Source organism: Lynx rufus, unplaced genomic scaffold (genome assembly GCF_022079265.1).
Source record: "Lynx rufus isolate CCGP_SWC_20201006 ecotype Redwood Valley unplaced genomic scaffold, mLynRuf1.p SCAF_4, whole genome shotgun sequence".
Classification (NCBI taxonomy): Eukaryota; Metazoa; Chordata; class Mammalia; order Carnivora; family Felidae; genus Lynx; species Lynx rufus.
The window spans coordinates 2,081,156-2,104,677 of NW_025814856.1; the positions used below are offsets into that span (position 1 = coordinate 2,081,156).

General features: G+C 59.1%; 2 protein-coding genes across 4 annotated transcripts; both read left to right on the plus strand.

Annotated features, from left to right (window-relative positions):
• The first annotated feature begins 840 nt into the window (after nt 1-840).
• EBI3 (Epstein-Barr virus induced 3) lies at nt 841-6,822 on the plus strand. Of its 2 annotated transcripts, none has more exons than XM_047096881.1 (5): nt 841-1,150; nt 1,968-2,091; nt 3,153-3,331; nt 4,109-4,266; nt 6,477-6,822. In XM_047096881.1, exons 1-5 carry the CDS (start codon nt 1,084-1,086, stop codon nt 6,627-6,629), a joined length of 681 nt encoding a protein of 226 aa, XP_046952837.1. In that variant the 5' UTR covers nt 841-1,083; the 3' UTR covers nt 6,630-6,822. The 2 variants fall into 2 exon arrangements, with proteins under 2 accessions (XP_046952837.1, XP_046952838.1); XM_047096882.1 differs by having other exon boundaries at nt 1,971-2,091.
• A 1,733-nt stretch (nt 6,823-8,555) lies between these two features.
• Nucleotides 8,556-21,730, plus strand: YJU2 (YJU2 splicing factor homolog). Of its 2 annotated transcripts, XR_006965219.1 has the most exons (9): nt 8,556-8,643; nt 10,436-10,536; nt 12,204-12,348; nt 14,371-14,505; nt 16,838-17,019; nt 17,971-18,094; nt 18,384-18,520; nt 20,707-20,851; nt 21,005-21,092. XR_006965219.1 is itself a non-coding variant. In XM_047096564.1 (8 exons), the coding sequence occupies exons 1-8, from the start codon at nt 8,620-8,622 to the stop codon at nt 21,115-21,117; spliced, it is 969 nt and encodes a 322-aa protein (XP_046952520.1). In that variant the 5' UTR covers nt 8,556-8,619; the 3' UTR covers nt 21,118-21,730. The 2 variants fall into 2 exon arrangements, 1 of the variants encoding a protein (XP_046952520.1); XM_047096564.1 differs by lacking the exon at nt 18,384-18,520 and having other exon boundaries at nt 21,005-21,730.
• Nucleotides 21,731-23,522: the final 1,792 nt, after the last annotated feature.

Below are 23,522 nucleotides of genomic sequence, written 5' to 3' on the forward strand. Positions count from 1 at the left end.
CAAGGATGAAAGCGTGTGGCCTGATCGCTGCCCCCCTCAGGGAGGGGAGGGTGGCCACGAGCAGGGATGAGGAGGTGAGGTGCTCAATCCCCCGCGCCAACCACATGGTCCCCGGAAGGAATGCTGTGTTCGTGGTGTCGAAGCTCACGGTGAACAAACCACCCAGATGTCAAGTGAAGACAGGATCCGCGTCTGCCCGTCCTGTGTCACTTTCCTCACCCTGAATCTGGCCTTGCTGGGGGCATCCCACCCCCAGCCTCCCTGCCCCTGGCAAGTCCCCAGAAATCCCCTGGGGTTTCTTGGATCTTTCTAGCTAAGGCAGGGGAGGCAGGAGTGTGGCTTGTCCCGGGGGTTTCCTTGGGTGTCCACAGGGAAGGCACCATGTCTGTAGGGGCTCAGCCTGTCCCTTGGGGTCCCTGTGGCTCTGATAAGGTCCGCAGGTGGGGCTGCCTCCCCGGGGCCTGCGTTTCTGTCTCTCTGTGGCCTGGCGTGTGGATCCCTGGTCAGGGTGGGTCCCCACCACTGCGCTCGGGCCTCTCTTCACCCTGTCTCCTTCCCTAGGTCTCTGTCTGTCTCTGTCTCTGTGTCTCTCCTCTGTTTCCGCCCCTGTCTCACGGTCTCCCATCTCTGTGTCTTGCTCTCTCCTCTCTGTGTGTGTCCCCGTGTCCCTCCCCACAGTGTTCCTTTCTCATCCTTCTCCATGACATTGTCCCCCTCCGGGGGTTTCCCCGTCCCCGTCCTCGCTGTAGGCGGAAGGAAGGACTGGCAGCCGGGCTGTTGTGGGAAAGGCCACGGGGTCTCCACTTCTCTCTTTCGTGGCCTCCTCTCCTGCCTGCACCCTCAGGGCCTCCAGAGCCCCGCTGGTGGCCGCGATAGTGAAGGGACCTCCTCCGCCACCACCGCCGCCCCAGCCCCTGCTCAGCTCTCCACTGGCCCCGCCAACTGGGTGGGGGAGTCATACCTGGGGAAGGAGAAGCTCGGGCTTTGACCGGGGGCTGTGCTTCCCCCCTCGGGTGGGACTCCAGTCCCCTGCCTCCCCAAGGTGCTCCTGCCCCAGCTCACGACAGCAGAGCCCGCGGAGTCATGGCCTCAAGACTCCTTCTGGTGCTCGCCCTCTGTGTGGGCTGCTCACCCTGCATCGGGAGAGAAGGTATGTGGGACCCCCGGGGGCCTGAGAGGCCAGGGCAGAGGGACGTTCCCTGGGGCCTGGAGGTTGCCTGCCATGGAACATTCTGAGCTGGGGTGGGAGCTCACACACCTACTGGATACCCAGTGCAGGGGGAAGGGCATTATCATCCCATTGCATGGATGGGGAAACTGAGACACAGGATGAGTCCCACCGCAAAGTGGCACCAGGAAGCAGCAGCCACAGCTTGGATGGAGGGAGAGAGACGCAGGGAGGGAGGGAACAAGAGACGTTTTAATTATAGCATCCGTTTCACTTGCTTCGAAACAAAGTTGTTACGAGAGGGGCCACCCAGGCCCCCTTTGAGGCTCCCTGAACCTCAGTCTGGGGCGCCTGGGCGGCTCAGTCGGTTGAGCGTCCGACTTCGGCTCAGGGCATGATCTCACAGTTCGTGGGTTCGAGCCCCGCGTCAGGCTCTGTGCTGACAGGTCGGAGCCTGGAGCCTGCTTGGGATTCTGTGTCTCCCTCCTTCTCTCTGCCCCTCCCCCACTTGCGCCCTGTCTCTCAAAAATAAATAAAACATTAAAAAATTAAAAAAAAAATAAACCTCAGTCTCCCCATCTGGAAAATGGGCTAATACTTCCTTCCCAGGTGCTAGAGAAGGTGGGAGATGAGGCAGGTGCCTTTCACTCACGCACTCATTCATTCATTTCACAAACCTTTATTAGGCACCTACTGCGTGCCTGGCGGGGAGGCTGGCGCCAGGCACACAGTAGGGCTCGGACCATCCCCAGGGTGACTTTGAAAGCTCACCCTGCTCCCTCTCCCTCCGGGGCCCCAGCAGCCCCCACCCAGCCCAGGGTGCGGTGCTGGGCCTCTAGGTACCCAATCGCCGTGGATTGCATCTGGACCCTGCCGGCCTCTCCGCTCCCCACCAGGCCCATTTCCTTCATTGCCACGTACAGGTCAGAGTGCTAGGGGGGCCTCCAGGGGGTGGTTTCCTGCTGGCCCTGAGACCAGGACAGCTGGAGGCTTCGGGAGACCTGAAACCCTCGGGACTCTGGAGCAGCACCAGCTAGGGGAAATACACTTCCTAAAATACAGATTGTGAGTCATGTGCCTTGTTTAAAATCTTCGAGAAGCCACGTTTAAAAAGGAAAGGGAAATTGTGAAGTTGACTTTGGTATTTTACTTCGGTAACATCTAAATATCCCGAGGACTTCTCATTTAATACGATGGAATGTAATTTAACATGCTTATGTACGATCCATGTATTTACATTTATGATAGAAGTTAATATTACTTAAGAGGATTCAAGAATAATTATTTGAACGTGTAGTCAATATTTTAAAAATTAATGAGATATTTCACATCCTTTTTATGCTTAGTCTTTGAAATTCCACATGCATTTTACACTTACAGCACTTTTCAACTCACGTGCTAAACATTCACTGGAAATTCTCGGTCTCTGGTTATGTTTTATAAAATTTGTGGCTGGGAAAATCGATTCACCCAACTGGGAACTTGACGTTGAGGGTAGATGAAATAAATTAGAAAGACACCCTCAGCTGCACCAGCCATATTTCAGATGGTGGAGAGCCACTCATGGCCGGTGACCGCTGCGTCCAACAGCGTGGTCGGAGCCCGTGGAATATTCTGGAAGGCTCTGGAATGTTCTGGAATGTCTCTAGAGTCTGAAGTCTCAGGGCCTCAGAACTCAACAGAATCAGAATCTTCTTATTTCCAAACCTGTGATTCCATAGACCTTGGGATATTGGAATTCTAAGGCTGGAACTTTGACATTCCAGAAGCCTGTAGCATCTGTACCCTAGCATCTCCCTGTGGGGCGTGACCCCTGGCCCTGGGTCACAGGCTCTGAGATGTTGGGGCAAACGGCTCCCTCAGGGTCACCCAGCCAACAGCAGGATCCCAGCCCGTGGTCCTCAGGTGCTGTCCACACGGGGTCCAGGGCACAGGCGGGCCGGCAGGAAGGGCCGAGGCCCTCATACTGTCCCTGCGTGTCCAGGCTGGGCGTGGCTGCCCACGGGGAGAGCCGGCCCTGCCTCCAGCCGACACCAGAGGCCACCAGCTGCACCATCCCAGACGTCCAGATGTTTTCCATGGTGCCATACATACTCAACGTCACGGCTGTGCAGCCCCGGGGCACCAGCAGCAGCTTCGTGCCCTTTGTTCCGGAACACATCAGTGAGTGTGGGCAGCGAGGGGGGGCGTGGAGGCCATCAGCTCGCTCCTGCCCCTCCCCCCTCTCACCACCCACCTCCTGTCACCCACCCTGGGTCCCGTCAGCCCCACCTTGGTAATTCTTCCAGAAGAGACCCACTTTTCCCCATCCTGAGCCCCTGTCTGGCCCTGCACCCGGGTCCCAGACTCCAGCCCTCACCCCCACAGTCCGTCCTCCCCACAGTGGCCACCAGAGGGTGCACACGAGCCTCCGAGTCGGGTCCAGCCCTCCTCTGCCCACAGCCCTCCAGGACTCCCAAGCCCTCCTCCCCTGGATCCCCAGGGCCCTGTGCACCTGCCCCATCCCCTCCCTGCCCTCCTCCCTCTCTCCTCCTCACTCCTTCTACTGCAGCCACACACACCTCCTCTGTCCCTCCAACACACCAGGCAGGTCCTGCCCCAGGACCTTTGCACTGTCTGTGCCCTCTGCCCGGAATCCTCTTCCCCCAGATCTCTCTGGGGGAGTTCACTCCCTCACCTCCTTCAGGCCTCTACTCATCTCCTCAGTGAGCTCCTCCCACCCCCGCCAACTGTCCGAGCACATTGTTGGATTGCAAACCCTCATATGTTGCTGGTGGTTACAAAAAAAAAAAAAAAAAAAAAAAGACACGAGAGGCCACATGGGGTGGGATTCCCTTTATGGGAAATGTCCAGAACAGGCTCACCGTCGATGAGTATCTGATTGCGGGAAGGAGGGAGTCGGCCATCCCTTCCTGACCCCGCATCCTGCTCGCCCATCAGTCAAACCGGACCCTCCAGAAGGCGTCCGCCTGAGCCCCATCCCTGGGCAGCGGCTGTGGGTGCAGTGGGAACCCCCCCGGTCCTGGCCCTTCCCGGAGACCTTCTCACTCAAGTACTGGATCCGATACAAGCATCACAGATCTGCCCGCTTCCGCCAGGTGAGGAGGACGAGGGGAGGAGGGGAGGGTGGTTCCCGGGTAGAGGGCACCGCGGGAGCAGGCGTGCGCTGGGGCCTCAAACGCAGCCAGGGCGCCACTTGGGGGCAGCCCCGGGATTGGACTCCTGGCTGTCTACCCAAAGGGACGGCCGATGGGAACTCGAACAAATCTTCGCACGTACACGTTCACGGCAGCGCCGTTCACAACAGCCGAAGCGTGCAAACTGCCCGAATGTCGACGGATGAATTAGAGAAACACAGGCGTCCACCGCGCACGCGCACGCCCACAGAGGCACGTGTCCACCGTGCACGCGCACCTCCCTGGGTCGCGAGCGGGAGCGAGGCGCCCGCACCCGCCGCGCAGGGAGGGAACCGGACACGAGAGGCCACGTGGTGCGGGCCCACGTGTGTGAAACGTCCAGAACAGGCTCATCCACGGACGGGAAGGGGGCTCGTGCCTGCCCGGGGCTGGGGGGCGGGGTGGGGGAGGTTGCTGATGAGCACATGGCTTCCTTTTGGGGTGATGGGATGTTCTGGAGCGAGAGTTGACGGTTGCACAACAGTGGTAAGGGACTCAGTGCCACTGGATGGTATCTTTGGATGGGTGAATTTCATGTCATGTGACTCTCACCTTGCTTGAAAACAAATCGGTTGTTTTGCATGTTTACAAAGTGAACAAACAAGGGCAGGGTACTGAGAAGGTCAGCTGTGTAGCAGACAGCCCGGGAAGCCGGGACCAGGAGCTCAGGGCTTCTTCAGTCCAGTCCCATAGGCCTTTCTGGGAAGATGGAAATGTTCTCCGTCTGCACCCACAATTGTACCACGAACCACACGTGTCTGCAAGGGGGGGGGGTAGCCAAGGATCTGGCCTTTTTTTTTTTTTTTTAAGTTTATTTATTTATTTTGAGAGGGAGAGGAAGGCTATGCACGCGCGAGTTGGGAAGGGGCAGAGAGAGCGAGGAGAGAGAATCCCAAGCAGGCTCCGCACGGTCAGTCAGGAGCCCGACGGGGGACGGGGCTCGAGCTCCCAAACCGGTGAGATCGTGACCTGAGCTGACATCAGAGTCAGATGCTTAACCGACTGAGCCACCCAGGCTTCCCGCTAAGGAACTGGCTTTTAAGTTTTATTTAGTGTTCATTAATTTTATCTTAAATATTTTCGCAATCCTTAAAACTGAGACAGAATTTGCATGCCGTAAAACTCGCCGTTTTAAAGCGCACAACGCTATACGCAGCCAGTGGCTTTGAGTGTCTTCGCAAAGTTGCGCAACCTTTAATGAATCTAAATGCAAGATGTCAGTCACCACATCCGGCGACCATCAGGACAGGTCAGGGCAGAGCCCAGAGGGAGCCAGTCAGGTCTGGGGCTAGGAGGTTGCCTCTGGGGGCTGGGATGGGTCGTCCTTGAGGATGAGGGGGACCCGGCAGGAGGAAAGGGCCAGGAGGAAAGGGCCGGCTCTGGGAGGGAGGGTGGGAATATCAGGCCAGAGAATTGCTGAGTGCGTGCCTCCCTCGTGCCCACGGGTTGTCGTCTACGGAGGTGGCCGAGTGAGGATGTGGAGAGGTCAGTGCCTCGGCAAGAAAATTTAGTAGATTTCCCGACAGAGGGGGGCCCTGGGGCAACATCAGGACCGTCAGGAGGCAGAAACAGGAGCCCGGCTGTGCCTCTGTTGGGATTTCCACGGAAAGGCAAGGCAGGACGAGGCAGACAGCTCGGGGTTGGCGAGTCTGAACGGCTCCGGGCTGCACCCGCCCCAGAGGCTTTGAGGCAGGGGGAGTGTCGGCTTGAAAGAGAGAGGAAGAGGGGTGTGAGTCCAATCGGCGGCTTTATACGTGAGAGGCAGGCTCCTGGCCTGCTTGCGATCTCTGAGACTCGGCTGACCCTGGTCAGCAAGACGTTGAAGATCTCGAATCGGAAGATACCGAAAACTTACAAACAAGGTTAACCCAGTGGGCCAGGAGGGAGCCCGGAGGAGGAGTGGGGTGCTGGGGTCTGTCTGCTGAGACAGCCTGGGGGCCCGTGCAGGCCCCCAAGGAATCCTGAACCGGGCGGCTCTGGGGCCAGGGATGGGGAAGGCCCAACGCGGTGGAGGGGGCTGCAGAGGACGTGTTTTTTGGATTGGGTGAGGGTCTGGGTCTTGCAGTTCTGTGCACAGCGGCCCCTCCCAGCCTTGTCCTTCCCACTGACCTGGCCCTCTTTTCTGCTCTCAGGTGGGGCCCATTGAAGCCACATCCTTCACCCTCAGGGCTTTGAGGCCCCAGGCCAAGTACTGCATCCAGGTGGCCGCTCAGGACCTCACCGACTATGGGGAAGTGAGTGATTGGAGTCTCCCTGCCACTGCCTCCATGATCTGGGGCAAGTAGCGGGGCTTTCTAGAACCCCCAGAGGAGGGGCTGGGTCCTTGACGTCCAACCCTCCCCCTCCCCCACTGCCGTGGATGGGACCCAACTGGCCTGGATTCGCTGCTGCTGAGTGGCTGGGCCACTGTGGACAAATCACTTTGCCCCCCCCCTCTGAGCCTCAGTTTGTCAATCTGTGAAATGGGGATGTACTTCTTTCTTAGACCCCAGTACAGGGCTTTATGAACTGTGAACGTGTGATGTTTTTTATTGTTTAACTAGAAAAAGCCTGTTGTTGCTGGAATGAGGATTCCTCCTCCCTTCCTTCAGTAGACCCAGATGAGACCCAGAGAGGAGAGAATGGAGTGGGACACACACACAGCGACTCCCAGCTCCTATGAATGGGGTCAGGGCTGGAACGGAGGCAGAGCCTGGGGATGGCGGAGCCCCGGGGCTGGGGGCAGGGGTTCTGCCTGGGATAGAGGGTGGAATCCGTTCAGTTCAGGCGTTCAGACCACCTACCTCCTGAAAAGCTGCCTGGAGGTGAGCCTCATTGTGGATGGACACAAAAATGACATGAATCTGGGACACAAAAATGACATACCTCTAGGAGGGGGCAAAGCCTTGCCGACCGAAGACCAGAGAAAATCCACGGACTTGTTTGTGAATTTCACTCAGAGGTCACCTTCTCCAAGAAGTCTTTCCTGACCACATCGTCTATGGCCAGTAAAGTCATGGCCCCCCAAAGATACCCAACCCCTAATGCCCAGAATCTGTGAATACAGTACCTACCATGGCAAAAGGGATTTTGCAGGTGTGATTAAGAATCATGAGAATCCTTAATTTGATGATTAAGGATCTTTTATTAAGTTAATGAACATCAAGGCGGGTTATCCTGGATGATCCAGGGGGCCCCAGGATAATGACAAGGGCCAGAGGGAGAGAGAAAAGGTGATGTGACAACAGAAGCAGAGGCCAGAGTGATGCCAGGCCATGAGCTGGGGAATGTGGGTGGCCCCTGGAAACTGGAAAAGTCAACACATTCTGCCCTGGAGCCCTCCTCCCATCCACTTTAGACTTCTGACCTCCAAACTGCAGGCTAGTAAACGTGTGTGGTTTTAGGACAGGGAGCTTGTGATAATAACCTCGCAGCAGCGACAGGAAGCTCATACACCATCTCAGGGAGCCCTTCTTTCCACTGTCCCAACACTGCCCTGTTGCACTATCCCCAGATCCCTTACCAGGTGTTTGGGTGTGGGAGCTGGTGTATGGGTGTGCAGGGGATGTGTGTACGGGAGCTGGTGTGCGTGCATGTGTGTCTGTGTCTCTGGTGTGTGCAGGGCAGGTGGCTTTGGAGCTGCTGTGCGTGCATGTGCAGGGGAGATGGGTGTGGGAGCTGGTGTGTGTGTGTGTGTGTGTGTGTGTGTGCGCGCGCGCGCGCGCGCAGGGGAGGAGGGTGTGGAGCCTGGTCTCTGAGTGTCTGCCGGGGACTCCAGGTAAACTTGGGCGGGGTGGCATCCAGGGTGCTCCTCTGTGGACACGTGCAGCCTGGGGGCGCTGACCCCAGTCCCCAGGTGAGCGGCACGGGAACACGTGTGGGTCCCCGCAGCCCAACACACAGCCTAAGCGCTCAACGCCGACCTCGGTACTCGCTCCAAGAAAGAGCAAACAGTAGGGAATGTCTCGAGCAGCGGCCACGGCGCGTCACGACCGAATATTTAGGAGCTCCTGGTCACCTCTAGGGGGCGGAGCGTCTGCCTTGAACTTCCAATCAGCCGGCTCCCGGAGCTTTTGTTGCCAACTACCGAGGTTGCAACTCGGAAGAAGAGATAGCCGGAGTCGGGTCTTGACAGGCGGGGATCTGAGCCAATGAATAGGGAACCTGCGTATGCTCCAACCAATAATAGAATGAAGGAAGTGACGTCAGCGGAAATACGAGGGACGGTTAAGGAAGTTCGGCGAACACCGAGCCTAAGCGGTCCTCTGGCCCTTGTGGGAGGAGTAGGAGGCAAAGATGTCGGAGCGAAAAGTTTTAAACGTAAGTATTTGGTGACTGGGACTTTCTACCCGAGAGGGGACATCTCGGAGCTCCGGCCTAGGTGGGCTTCCTGTACTTTCCTATTGGAACCTTTTTCTTTTCTCCAACGATCTTCCGCAGGGCGTGGCTTTCAGACACCTCCCAATCACCTTTCGTGAGGGGTGGGCCTTCGCGGTGTTTGGGGGCGGAGCTTAGGCTATTTACCAGGTCACGTCCTCTGATTGGATGTTCCGAAGGGAATTAGCCAATCATTTCCCCTGGGAGGGGGGGTTCGCCTTGAAGAGTATCGGTGTTTTCCCCACGCCGCGCCCCAGGGCCGTGGCTCCCGGAAGCCCCGCCCACATACGGGTCTGGCTTTGCTCAGCCCTCCCGTTCTGCTGGCGGGGGAGCCTCCTAACTGTATTGCGAAACGGGGACTTTTGTGAGGTGGAGGGGGGCTCAGAAGTCAGGATGCGGCTTCTGGAAAAGAGAGCTCTTGAATTCCGAGTTCTTGTCCCCACCCCCCACCCCTCAGGAATGTCAGGGGGTGAGCTCCGCAGCCTGGGGGTGGGGGGGTAAGTCCAGGATGTCAGGCCAAGAGCCCAGATCTGCAGGGTCGGTTTGATGCTTCTTCCTGCGGCTCAGCGTTCTAATCTTTTAAACATTCATGTTAGGAATGCACCCCCAGCCCCGTCGCAGTCCAGTTCAGGTGCTGGACTTCGTGTCCCTGAAAGTCCTTCCATCCTGAGGATGCAACTGGGAACCGTTTCTCTAATTTACTGGTGGATAGTTCTGTGCGCCGGCCGTTGCGCTAGTGGCACGCACATCGCATCAAGGAGGTGGCGGGTTATGTCCATTCAGATGAGAATGAGGCCCAGAGAGAGGGGTGATAGCCACGGGGTGGAGGAGTCCAACCCAGGTCCCTGGATCCGTAACCTATGCACCACTGTACCACTGTTTCCCCCAGAGTCCTGTCCCCGCAGGGACTCAGTTTCCTCCTCTGTGAAATGGGTACGTCCCACCCCGTCTCCTAGAGTCTTTGCAAGGATTCTGTGGGACATGGCAGGTAAAGTGCTCCACGTGGCATCTGGCGCCTAGTAGGTGCCCAAAACACAAGCTGCTGTGTTTTCTGATTGTCCGTTGAAGTTGTTTTTATAACCCCAAACTGCCTTCCCCGTATGCCCCACCTCAGCCTCCCGTGCCGGAGTTAAGACAGCAGAACTGAGGCTGCTATCCTCAAAAAGTCTGGCTGGCGAGGGTGGACCTTGGCTGGCATCCGGGAACTTGAATCTCAGGCGGGTTCCCACCGTTCCCTGATGAGAATGGTTCCCTGGGCTCACACTCTGTACGAACAACGTGGTTTACGCTGCGCGTGGGCCCTCCTCCTGGAGTCTAGAACGTCAGAACCTGCGAGGCCGTGGGGCCTGCATGACCTTCCCTCCGCGAAAACCCTGGGCACTGGGTCCCCGTGAGCTTCCGTGGGAGACACCGTCTCACGTGTGTTGTCATATTTCATTACTGGGGTAATCAAGCACGTCCTGTGTGAGCCCGTTGGGAGAAGACCCTGGAACAGTGTGTCTAGTCTCCCCGGACCCCCCCCCCAACACACACACACCCTGTTTCCCTTGCTGATTTCTCTCTGTGTCCTTTTGCCGTAACGAGTGATTGCCGTAAGTACGAGCGTACGCGGAGTCCTAGGAGCCGTCACTCGAAGTCATCAAACCCCAGGGCGGTCCTGGGGACCTGGGTCTGGCGGTGCCCAGAGCCCTTCCCTGTGGCTCAAACAGCTCCCTGGTGCTTTCACTTCCCACAGAAATACTACCCGCCTGACTTTGACCCGTCAAAGATCCCCAAGCTCAAGCTCCCCAAAGATCGGCAGTACGTGGTGAGGTTGATGGCTCCCTTCAACATGAGGTGAGTGCCCCACCCCCCGTGCGCCTCTTCATGTGCCCCCCCCCACGTGACATCCCAGTGAGCACGTGACTCGACCAGCCGTCACCTTCCTCACAGTTCAGGATTAACCCCCCTGGATCTTGGTCATTGGTAGTTAAGTGTGTTAAGCGGAGATGGGGCCCTGGGTACTAATTCACCTCCTCACAACAGCCACGCTCCTTCATACCCCAGGACCTTTGCACGGCGGTTCCTTCTGCCTGGAACCCTCTTCCTTCTTCTCTCACGTGGCTGGTGCTTCTTCACTCTTCAGGTCTTGGCTTATCTTACCCCCTCAGGGACGCGTGGCTGGCTCAGTCTGTAGAGCATGCGACTGTTGATCTCAGGGTTGTGAGTTTGAGCCCCACATTGGGTGTAGAGAATAACAAAAAAATAATAAGTAGCTTAAAAATATGAATATTAAAAAAACAAGAAATCTTTGGGGCACACGGGTGGCTCAGTCGGTTAAGCATCTGACTTCGGCTCAGGGTATGATTTCAGGGTTCGTGACTTCACGCCCTGTGTCGGGTGAGCTCGAACCCCACTTGGGGTGAGCCCTGCTTCTCTCTCTCTTTCTCTCGCTGTCTCTCTCTTTCTGTCTCTGCTCCTCGTGGGATTCTCTCTCTCTTTCTCTCTCTCTGCTCCTAGCTCACTTATGCCCTCCCTCTCTCAAAAAGTTAATTATTTACTTATTTTAATTAAATCTTAAAAAAAAAACTCACCTCCTCAGAGAGGCCCTCCTGTCCCCCATCTGACCCCTTCCGTGATCCCCTCTCCCTCACGGTCCCCAGATCTTGTCCTCTGCCCTGCTTCCCAGCGACCGCCTCCCCAATGCTGAGTCCTACAGATTTTCACGTTTCCGCAGGTAGAAGTTAGGTATACCGACCATCACAGACCCCTGGTTGAGTGAAATTCAGCGTTTATGTATTGTCAGTCTGTTTCTCGCCCTCCTTCGTTCATTCGTTTTGTTTTTAATTCAACAGTCACTCTGGGTGCCTGCTGTGTGCCAGGGCCCAGGCTGGGCCCCAGGGTTGCTGCGGGGAAGGAGACCGGCAGAGCCCCTGGCCCGCGGAGCCCACAGTCAGAAGGGGTGGAGATAATAACCCAGTGTTCGGGCACATTCACGCCCGGTGTACATGGGACGACGTGTGAATCAGGCATGAGGGAGGGTGACTGAGTAGGTGGCAGGAAGGGAGGCTGCTTAGCTGATGTGGTCAGGGACACGTCAGAAGACACGCCAGCAGGGCTGGGGTCTGAAAGGTGAAGGGCGTCCTGGGCTCTGAAGTGCAGGGCAGAGGCCCGGAGGCGGCCCGAGCTGGGGGTATTTGTAGGAACCGTCAGGAGGCCGGGGTGCTGCGCCTGGGGAGCACGGGGCCTGAGTGAGGGCAGGCTTCCGGGAGCGGGTGACCGGCGAGTCTCAGAGGGTCTGGATCGCCCGGGTGCTTCCCCAGAAGGGGACCCTGGGACCAAGACCCAGGCAGGTAGGAGGAAGAACGGGCAAGATGGGGGGAATCTGAGGCAGGCTGCAGTGGGAGGGAGGGAGCTCCCCGTCCCTGGAGGTATGCAAGCAGCCATCCGCCAGAATGCCCGAGCATCCGACCGCAGGAACCTGGGTACCGAGATGGCACAAGGCCCTCTGTCCCGCCCCACAGGTGTAAGACGTGCGGAGAATACATCTACAAGGGCAAGAAATTCAATGCGCGCAAGGAGACGGTGCAGAACGAGGCCTACCTGGGCCTGCCCATCTTCCGCTTCTACATCAAGTGCACGCGGTGCCTGGCAGAGATCACCTTCAAGGTAGACGCCAGCCGGGCTGGCCCTGCCCCCTCGGGGGCTCCCGGCCGTCCTCTCCCCGCAGGGAGTCCCCCTTTCACTTTATCCCCAGGAAACAGAGGCATTCTGGGGAGTTGTTCACAGCAGCATCGTTCGTAGGGGTAGAAACGCAGAAGCAACCCACATGTACAGTAACGAGGGACTCGGGGAGCTAGTGTAACCATCAGACTGTGCGAGGATTTGGGGAGAGGACGAGGAGAGCCTCCCGCTCTCTCTTCACGTCCTTACGTGCTATCTCCTCCCCATACGTTCTTCCCTTTGGGTTAATGAACAAGATTTGGGTAAAATGAAGAGAAAGGACATTGAAAGAATTACATATTTTGATGACTTTGTATTAAAAAATATTTTTTTAACCTTTATTTTTGAGAGAGGGAGAAAGAGAGAGACAGAATATGAGCAGGGGAGGGGCAGACAGGGAGGGAGACACAGAATCCAAAGCAGGCTCCAGGCTCTGAGCTGTCAGCACAGAGCCCGACGCAGGGCTCGAACCCACGAACGGTGAGATCACGACCTGAGCCGAAGTCGGACATCCAGCCGCCCCTAAATTTTTAAAAAAATTTTTTAAAGTGTATTTTATTTACCTTTGAGAGAGACAGCGCTAGTGGGGGAGGGGCAGAGAAAGGGAATCCCAAGCAGGGCCCCCCGCCCCTGCGCTGACATCGCGGAGCCGGATGCGGGGCTCCCACCCACGCACGCGCTGTGAGATCACGACCCTCACCGACATCAAGAGTCGGACGCTCGACTGGCCGAGCCACCCAGGCGCCCCAGTATGAGTTTGTTTCAAGACCAGAGGCACTGTGGCAAAATGTTAGAAACCGGGCTTCCTGGTGGAGAATTTCAGGCGATTACGTAGTGAGGGGGACATGGAGGGCGGGGCGCGTCCCCGTGTGAGGTAGACACAGCTCAGACGGGAGTACAGGCCCCGCACCCGCAGATCTGGCCCGCTCCTCTGCCCGGCCGGGCCCCGTGCGTGGAAACGGTCGCTCGGAGGTTTCTTGTACGGCGTCCAGGAGAAGTGCTGCCCGCGCACGCGCGGAGCGATCACCCTCTACCCGGCCCTTTTTGGTTTAGCGCTGTGGCGCTTATTTGGGATACTGGGAGACACACAGGGGCGGCCTGGCCAGCCCAGCGCGTCCCGTCTGCCCGCACCAGCTTCCCCGTCAGCGCCCCCCCCCCGCTTCCCCAGGCCTCTGTCGCAGTCGGAAGCCAACAGATTCGGGACGCCATGTAGATTTCCGCGTTTTGCCCAATGCCACCTTTCCAGCGCGGGGGTCTCGTCCAGGAGCCCAGCTTACATCTCCTCCCTCTCTCCGTTTTATAAATGCGGACAGGGGCACGCTGTGCACGGACGCGATATGTGATTTAGAATTGTGAAAGGCGCGCGCACACACAGCAGATACATACGTGTGCGCGCACGTGCACACAGCAGACAGGAAGACAGGATGCGCGCAAAGACCCAGAGACTCGTATTTGCAATCGTGTGCAGGGCGGCAGGGGGACAGAGGGCGGGTAGAGAGAGGTGTGAAAGTCCAGGCTACAGAATTTGGCACTTTTGGCAAAGGGGACAGGAACTCTAGAAAGCACCAAACGAGCCGAGTGTTAAGAAAAGGAGGGGCGCCCGAGTGGCTCAGCCGGTTAAGCGTCCGACGTCGGCTCAGGTCATGATCTCAGAGTTCGTGAGTTCAAACCCCGCGTCGGTCTCTGTGTTGACAGCTCGGAGCCTGGAGCCTGCTTGGGATTCTCTCTCTCTCCCTCTTTCTCCTCCTCTAGTTTTCTCTCTCTCTCCCAAAATAAACTAACTAGCTCAATAAGTAAATAAACTTTAAAAAAAAAAAAAGGAAAGAAAAGAAAAGAACAGGCTCGAGAAGGAGTGAAGCATGAGAGAAGGTGTCCCGGGCTGTGGGCTGGCAGGATCTCTTGACGCCCAAGGACACAGGACTGACGTCTGTCCTCCCCCCCCCCCCCCACACTCCCCCCGCCTTACAGACAGACCCAGAGAACACGGACTACAGCATGGAGCACGGGGCCACCCGGAACTTCCAGGCGGAGAAGCTCCTGGAGGAGGAGGAGAAGCGGGTGCAGAAGGAGCGGGAAGACGAGGAGCTGAACAACCCCATGAAGGTAGAGCCCCCGGGCCGCGGCCCTCCAGGTCGCCCCCGCCACCCCCTCCCTGCCGCTCACGCACCCTGCGCGGTCCCGGGGCTGCGTGTACGGGACCCGACTCCTGGGATCCGGTTGTGAGATTGGCTCCCAGTCACCCTCAGGGAAGAGAGCTCATCCAGGGCCTGCCCTGCCGCCCGAGCCCCCTGATCTGGGTCCGGAGCACTTGGGCCACGTGTGGGAGCAAGCCCGGGGCGGGGGCCACCTGGCAGGCAGCAGTGGGCGGCCCCCAGGAGCTGGGAGCAGTCCCCCGTCCAACAGCCAGCAAGACAGCGGGGCCCTCAGTCCCTCGGCCGCAAGGAACCGATTCCGCCAGCGGCCTGAGCGAGCTCAGAAGAGCAGCCTGGGCCCCCGAAGAGACCACTGGGCCTTGCCGTCAGCCTGGTGAAACCCCGCCGGAGAGCCCAGCCGTGCCGCGCCGGGCCCGCCTCCTGGCCCACGCTAGCGGGCAGACGGGGAGATTCGTGCTGTTTTAAGCCACTGAGCTGGTGGCAGATGGTCATGCAGCTAGAAGAAGGTGATACAGGGAGGCAGGAGGTCGGACTGGAGAACGCAAGGCGCCGTGTTCGCGCAGGAGGCTCCTATGACCGCGGGCCGTGGAGCCCAGAAGCGTGGGAGGCACCGTTCTCTTGAATGTTCGCTGGCTGTGTGGCCTTGGGCGAGGCACTTGGCCTCCCTGTGCCTTGTGTTGTGTTTCTCAGAAAAAAGAGAGCATCTGTGCCCCTTGCGATCTCCCCGACCCGCATGATGCCGGGTATTCCTGCGCCCCTCTGCCAGGTTTCTGAGCTGCCGCGGGGGACCTGAGGCGACGGGTTCAGCAGGGTGGCGGGGGCGGGGAGGCGGGCTCTGCAGGGGCTGCCGTGTGCCCGGAGCTGCCTGCGTGGTCGCGTCCATCCTTGTCCGCCCACACTGGCCCCGGGGGTCACAGCCTAGCGAGTCGCCCCAAAACTGCAACTTTACCTAAGAAACATCTCTGATCCTACAGTTTCTGAGGGTCAGGAGCCCCAGGGAGCTGAGCCGGGGTGGGGGGCTCTGGCCCGGGGTCTCTCACGAAGTCCCGGTCAAGCCACATCTTCTGAAGGCTCGACCGAGAACAGAGGGGCTGTTTCCATGCTGGTCCCCTCAGGGAGCTGGCAGGGGCCTCTGTCTCTGCCACGTGGGCCCCTCCACTGCACTGCCCGAGCCCCTCCCCACCCCGACACTGAGCACCCGCACAACGCAGCACCACCCTCCCCAAAGCGAGGGATCCAGAAAAGTGGGAAAGGAGCCGCCCTCAGAGCGACAGGCCATCATTCCGTCATGCTCTGCTCCGTAGGAGCGGGTCACGGAGTCTGGCCCACACTCGTGGGAAGGGAATTCAGGCTAGGAGCGGGTCACGGAGTCCGGCCCACACTCGCGGGAAGGGAATTCAGGCTCTGCTCTTTCAAGGGAGGAACCTCGAAGAATCGGGGGATATACTTTGAAACCCCCAGGACCGCCACTTCCCAAAGGCTCAGCACAGGGTCACGCGGCCAGGAAGCGGCCAAGGGCAGGCCCCACACCCGCTGTGCCTGGCTCCAAACGCCCCTGTCTCGGAGACGTGGGCTGGCCTTGCCCCTCCGAGCCTCGACATAAACGAAGCTATCGCAAGGATTAAGTGACCTTCCGTTTGGAAACATCTCAGCCTGGCACACAACAGTGGCTCAGGGTGTCTGTTTTTAACCTTTTTTGTAACTATTTTTTTTTTTCCAACATTTATTTATTTTGGGACAGAGAGAGACAGAGCATGAATGTGGGAGGGGCAGAGAGAGAGGGAGACACAGAATCGGAAACAGGCTCCAGGCTCCGAGCCATCAGCCCAGAGCCCGACGCGGGGCTCGAACTCATGGACCGCGAGATCGTGACCTGGCTGAAGTTGGACGCTCAACCGACTGTGCCACCCAGGCGCCCCTGTAACTATTTTTTTTAAGTGGGCTCCATGCCCAGCACAGGAGTTCGGGTCCCGACCCTGACATCCAACCGCCCGCCCCACTGACTGGGCCGGCCGGGCGCCCCTCCTCTTTGCTATATGTCATTTCATGCTGGAGCCAGGCTGGCAGCCGAGGCCGACTGGCCTGACCGCTGACCAGCCACGCGGCCTCAGATGACCACTCCCCATGCCCGGCCTCAGTGTTCGGAGCTGTGAAATGGGTGCAGCTCGGGCAGGAGGCCCCCGAGCGGCGCTGTGGGTGGAGGCGGGGTGGGGATCCCTCCCTGGCGGGTGCCGAGCCCCAGGGCCCCAGCAGGTGCACACAGTCCGTGTCCTGCCCGCCAGGTGCTGGAGAACCGAACCAAGGACTCCAAGCTGGAAATGGAGGTGCTGGAGAACCTGCAGGAGCTCAAGGACCTGAACCAGCGGCAGGCGCACGTGGACTTTGAGGCCATGCTGCGGCAGCACCGCCTGTCCGAGGAGGAGACGCAGAAGCGGGAGCAGGAGGAGGACGAAAGGGAGACCGCGTGAGTCGGCCGGGCGGGGCCGGGCGGGGGCCAGGGTGCTCTGACCCACCTCCGGCTCTCCCTCTGCCTGGAACACCCCCCTTCCAGGTCTTCCCGGGCTCCCTCAAGGGCCGCCTTCTCCGGGAGGCCTCCCCCGTCCCCCCCGCGTCTCACTTTCTCAGGGCGTCTGTGTCGGGGTCCCCAGGGCCCCGCCCAGGTTTGGTGATCTGCCAGGAGGAGCCTCAGGCCCGGCCTGCTGTGTTCACACTTTGTGCACGGCACCTACCAGCGTGGAACCTTCTCGCTGACTCACCGTCTCCCGGTTTATGGCCTCCCTCCCTCCCGCCTCCAGCATCTGAGGTGGCTGGGTGTCTGCATTCGCAGGGCCTGGGACAGGGGCACGGAGTAGGTCCCCGTGGCGTGGGCAGGTCGGCGATACGGTGATCCGCAGTGAGAAGGGTGTACGTTTATCCGACACTTGCTGAGTGCCGGGCACCGGTTTGAGGTCGTCCTGATCGTTCTGGCAGTCGAAGGACTGCGGCGTGGGGCGCTCCAGGCGCGGTCCCGACCGAGTCACCCGGCCAGGGTTCGGGTTCAGGTGGCTGGTGCCGTCGGCCAAGCACTTAACCACTCGCTGCCCTCAGTGGACAGAGATTTTTTTTTTTTTTAACGTGTATTTATTTTGAGAGAAAGAGGGAGCACAAGCAGGGGAGGGGCAGAGAGAGGGAGAGAGCGAATCCCACGCAGGCTCCATACTCCGTGCGGAGCCCGACGCGGGGCTCGATCTCACCGAGGTCACGACCCGAGCCGAGAACAAGAGCCGGATGCTCAACACACTGAGCCGTGCGGCACCCCCAGAGAAGGTTGTTTTTAAGGCATTTGCGTGCCCCCACCCCGCCTCCGGCACTCACCGATGTCAGGAGGGGCAGCGCGCCCCGGCGGGACATCCCAGGCACACGTGCCGTCCCACAGGGCCCTGGTGGAGGAAGCCCGGAAACGAAGGCTGTTGGAGGACTCGGATTCAGAAGAGGACGCTCCTGCTCCTGCCCCGCCGCGCCTGGCCCCGCGGCCCAACCCCACCGCCATCCTGGAGGAGGTGAGTGCACGCCCGGACCTCCGCGTGTTCTCGGGTTAGTCTGAGAGGGTGAGCCAGGGGTCGGCCTAACCTGGTCTCCAAAGGCCAGACCGCGTGGGTCGTAAGGGCTCAAGTCCGCCGTCGCGGCCCCAAACAGCCCTGGATCTTGCGGGAATGAGTGGCCGTGGTCACGTGCCGGTAAAACTTCACGGTCAAGACGGGCTCTGCTTTACCGGCCGCTGCTTCAGCCGCTGAAACCAGCGAGACCCTCAAAGGTGGAGACCTAAGAACACGGATGTTTGCCTGTCAGCCCCTCGAAGTTCATTGGCTGGACCAATCTCCTGGCCTCATGGAACTGCGGCCTGTAGGCGGCCCGTGCTGGCGGAAAGGAGGGGAGACAAGGATGTGGCAGGTGGACTTTGCACCACAGCTGTCTTATCCGCCAAGGTCAAGGCCACTCTTTTTTTTTTTTTTTTTTTAACGTGTATTCATTTTTGAGAGATAAGAGACAGCCACGAGCAGGGGAGGGGCAGAGAGAGAGGGAGACACAGAATCCCAAGCAGGCTCCGGGCTCCAAGCTGTCAGCACAGAGCCCGACGCAGGGCTCGAACTCACGAACCCGTGAGATCGTGACCTGAGCCAAAGTCGGACGTTTAACCGACTGAGCCGCCCAGGCGCCCCTAGGCCACTCTGGTTTGTTAACTGAAGAAGGGGGTTAATGAGGGAAATCGTTTGTTTTCTTTTTTTTTTTAATTTTTTTTTTTTTCAACGTTTATTTATTTTGGGGACAGAGAGAGACAGAGCATGAACGGGGGAGGGGCAGAGAGAGAGGGAGACACAGAACCGGAAACAGGCTCCAGGCTCTGAGCCATCAGCCCAGAGCCCGACGCGGGGCTCGAACTCACGGACCGTGAGATCGTGACCTGGCTGAAGTCAGACGCTTAACCGACTGCGCCACCCAGGCGCCCCTCGTTTGTTTTCATTTAAACGTATCCATGGTCCGGGTTACTAGATTGCAAGCCCCGCCAGTGGATAGGACCCCAGGTAACAAGGGTTTCAACTGCCCAGGGGTTACTTTTCTCTCCAGTGACAGTTGTGCACAGCCATCCGGACAGGGAAGGTGGCCCCACAGCACGGGGCCCAGGCACCTGCCTTCTTCCTGGTTGTGCTGTCGGCGGGGGTGGGGGGGAGGGGGAGGGGGTGCCCTCATTGCATGGTGTCTCAGTGCCACCTTCACATCCTGGCTGGAGAGGAGAGGGGCGGGCAGGGGAGGGGGACGTTCAGGGCCGCTGCACCCTGGGTTCTGCACATCCTGCTGCTCACATCCCATTGGTCAGAGCCGGGCCACCTGACCACATCCTGCTGCAAAGGAGGATGGGAAAGGTAGTCTTTCCGTGGGGTAGCCATGCTCCCGCTGAGTTGCCCCTGACTGTCAGCAGAGAGAATGGCTCTGGAGGTCGTGCCCTGTCATCCGTTAATCTTTGAAGGCTTCATTGATGTCCCGTCCCCCCCAGCCCCGTCACACGTGTCTCGTTCACGCCTAGTGTGACAACCGACTTTCCTTTTGCACAATATGCCTCCGTCAAGACTTCCCAAACCTTCACCGAGACCCTTACGGAAGCTCATCTGTCCGTCCCTGTGTTCTTGGTTCAGTTTAGGGGCAGTGAGCGCAGCTGGCAGGGACGGGTTTCGAACGAGTGCTCACAAGCGCCGGCCTGCTGTGGGGGCCGCGTGAGACCGTTCAGTGATGCCGGGTCAGAAAGCTGCTCTGTCCCCCGCTGGGCCGCGTCTGTCCTGGTCGCCGCTCTCGGGGCCCCGGCCAGCACGCAGACAGGGCTGCCCGAAGCCCCCTTCGCATCTCTGCCCGTAGCTCCTCGTCCTCGCTCTGTCGTCAGCCCGGGTCCCCTCTCTGAGGAGACCTGTCCCCACCGCCCTGTCAACAGTGGCTGCCGTTCCCTCCACTGTCGCACCACGCTGCTGTCCTTCTGTCAAGACGGGTGTTGTCCTGGCGACCTACTCTTGTCCCTCCTCCGTCCTCCCTCAGATGGTGGGCCCCGCGAGGGCAGCTCCAGCGCCAGGCTCAGACAGGACCTCCTGATCCAGGGGATTCGTTTCTCTGTTTCAACATAACTGACAAAAGGGGTCCCTCCCGGTACGATTGAAGAGCTGGATGTGAGGCTGAGCCCCTTTCTGCCTTCCCCTAACTAGTCCCGAAAGTGGGTGCCTCCGTTTCCCCTCTTTCCGTCAAACACATTGATAGAGCATCTTCCTGCCAAGAATTACGTGTGGCACTGTGGACCCAGTTGTGAACAGGACAGGAACCCACAGCATGGACGGATGGGGGGGATACGTAATGAGGCAGTAAAGGGTGAAAGGGTGCTGGGGGCGTGGAAATACAGCACTCACTTGAGCTTGAACTGTGGAGAAAGGTTTCCCAGAGGAGCCAGTACTTGGGTGGGTATTGAAGGGTGAGTAGGAGTTCGCCAAATGCATTAGAGGAAAAGGGGCATGGCAGGTGGAGGGAACGGAGTGAGTAAAGGCATGGAGGTGAGAAGGTGTGTGACTTAGGATGTGCCGGAGAAGGGGGGATCTGGGACAGCTCACCCACTCGTGTCCCCTCCGCTTACCCCCAGGCTCCAAAAGCCAAGAGGAAGGCGGAGAGCTGGGAACGGAGCGTCGGCACCCTTGGCAACAGGCCCCCGCTGTCAGGCCTAGTCGTGGTGAAGAAAACAGACCCGGGTCGCAGCACCAGGCAGGGCCAGGCGTCACCCACCCCCGGTAGGTGCTCCGGGGTCCCGGGATGGGAGCGCGGCGCCTCAGAGGGCCGCCAGGTGGCAGCAGCGCCCCCAGTGCTGCTGCCGCGCGCTGGGAACCCGCGGAGGGGGGCGAGGGAGGGGCGCCCCCTACCAGGCGCTCTCGCCTCTCTCACAGGCCCCAGGAAGAGCGGGAAGGCGGCTGACCCTGCACCCTGGACGCCCGGCACCTCCTCCCTGAGCCAGCTGGGGGCATATTCGGACAGCGAGGACAGCAGCGGCAGCAGCTGAGACCCCTGCCCAGGCCCTTCTCCGGGTCAAGGTCACGTGTCCATAGTCAGCTGCTGGTCGGCAGGAGGCCTTGGCACCAACCAGGGCCAGGAGCAGACAAACACAAATGTCCTCAGAGGCTGGTCGGGCCAGCGAGGGCTTCCACCCCCGGACTCGGTTTCTCCCCTGTCCCCCCACCTACCAGCCTTCGGGGACCTTGGGGTCCCTGGCTCACGCCGCCACCCTCCTGGCCCTCCTCCCGGGGCTGTGGCATCCCTGGAACAGCCCTCGCTTCCAGCAGACTTTTGCGGTACTCCCCGGCCTCCCTTGGATGGCAGGGAGGGGTGGGCGGTGTTTGGGCCCCGCCCCGTTGGCCCCGCCCACGCGCTAGGTCCGCCCCCTCCTGCCACGAAACCTGCAAACCAGTGAAAGGAAGCTGCCGCCTGGCCTGGGCACTTCCGCCGGCTTCTGAGGCGGGGCCGCGGGAGCACACGTGGCCAGCGTGGGCGCCTGGCTCTCAGAAGCTATGAGTCGATCGGGGTTTGTTGATCGGCCTGAGTTTGGGGATGATTTGTTATGTAGCACTAGATAGCTGACATGGTCACGTGACTAGTAAACTTGGTTCCAAAGCTCACGTTCTTTCAAGGCTGCCGACTGTCAACTCTGGTGTAATTCTCTTCCGCTTCAGCCTCGTACAGTCGAAGGTCCTGTGTTCCCACCAGGTTCCTTCACAACCTGACACCCCCCCCCCCCCCATCTCTCCTGCCGCTCCTCCCGGGGTCGCTGACGTCAGCCCTCCTCTCACTCATTCACTCGGCATCTGATAATGAGGCTTTGTGCTTCTCGCTGTTTGCGAGATGAAAAGCCCCCACTTTTTCTTTTAATTAAAAAAATTCTTCTAATGTTTATTTTTGAGAGAGAGCGAGAGAACACGAGCGGTGGAGGGGCAGAGAGAGAGACACACACACAGAACCCCAAGCAGGCTCTGAGCTGTCCGCCCAGAGCCAGACACGGGGCTCGAACCCACGAACCGTGAGATCGCCACCGCGGGAGCCACCCAGGTGCCCGGAAAAGCCCCCGCTTTGGGGGTCTGCTTTCTGCTTTCCTACAATGGTTTCTGTGCTTTAGTGTGACTTGAGGTGAACTGGGATCCAGCCAGGGCCTCCGATCAGGACCCGGGGGGCCTCCGCTGTGAAGACAGGGCCGGTGGTGGGCGGGAGCCTGCTCAGCCACGCCTGGCGAGAAGGCGCGCCGCTCCCAGTTCCACCCGCCGCCGCCACATCGCGTCTGTGGCTTGAACTCGGCCGTGGTCGGAGCATTTACACCCCGGAAGTCCACGCGTGCTGGGAAGCTGCACACCCCCGCCAGAGGCCGGCTGCGAGGCGCTTACTAGCACACCACTGCCTGCTTTTCCCACACTCCACGACGCCCCTGACGCCCGCGACGTGCCTGTTCAGACCAGCGGTGAGAGTAAAGCGTCCAGCCGGAAGAGGGCAGGAGGCTGGGCCTCTCTGGTTCGCTCCGATTCCTCCTTGCAGACGTCCCCGTTCTGGGGCCACCCTACTTGTAGCCACGTACACGTGCCATCGGCTACCAGGGTTAAGAGTATCGACTCTATCCTACCGCCTACGTTAGCGAGCTACGGTCGGTGGGCCAAACGTGGCCCACAGCCTAGTTTTGTAAATATAGTGTTATTGACACGTAACATGGCTGCTTCGCTCTGCAGTGGCCGAGTTGCGTAGGGAGGACAGGGACTCTGACCCGCAAAGCCACCAGGTCAGCCCACCCCTGCCTGGGTCACCCAGCTCTGCACTTCCTGCTCTGCTCCCCCAGCCTCCACGGGAGGGTGGCCGGGACCCCTCCACACCCCGATCTCCAGGCTCACGCTGTGCCCGTGGCCCTGCTGCCCGAAGTCCCCCTGAGGACGGCCGCCAGCCTCCCTCTTCTCCGTGGTGCACCGGACAGAGTACACGAGATCCAGTTGGGTGAGTAATGGTAGCGAACGTTTGTGAAGGACTCACCGTTTGCTAAACCCGTGCTAAGCTGTTGGGCAGATTTACTCGTTTAAGTTTCTGAGCTCATGTAGCTTTTTTTATTTTATTTTATTTATTTTTTTTTGAGCACCTACTTTGTGCCCAGATCTGTTTCAGGCACTGGGACAATGGCAGTGAAGAAAAAACAGTCCCCACTCATAATGGTGACATTATTTTTGGAAGATGGGGGATAAGATAGTAAACCCACCTAAATATAACAATAAGATATGAAGGAAATACGTGTGTGCCGGAGGCAGTGATAAGTCTGGGCGAACACACAGCAGGGCGAGATGGTGGCCTGAGGGGTTGCCGGCCCGAGATGTGTTTATTACCCACCACCCCCCGTATATGCTAATGCCGCCTAACAAGATCTCTCAAAAGGTAGCAGCTGAA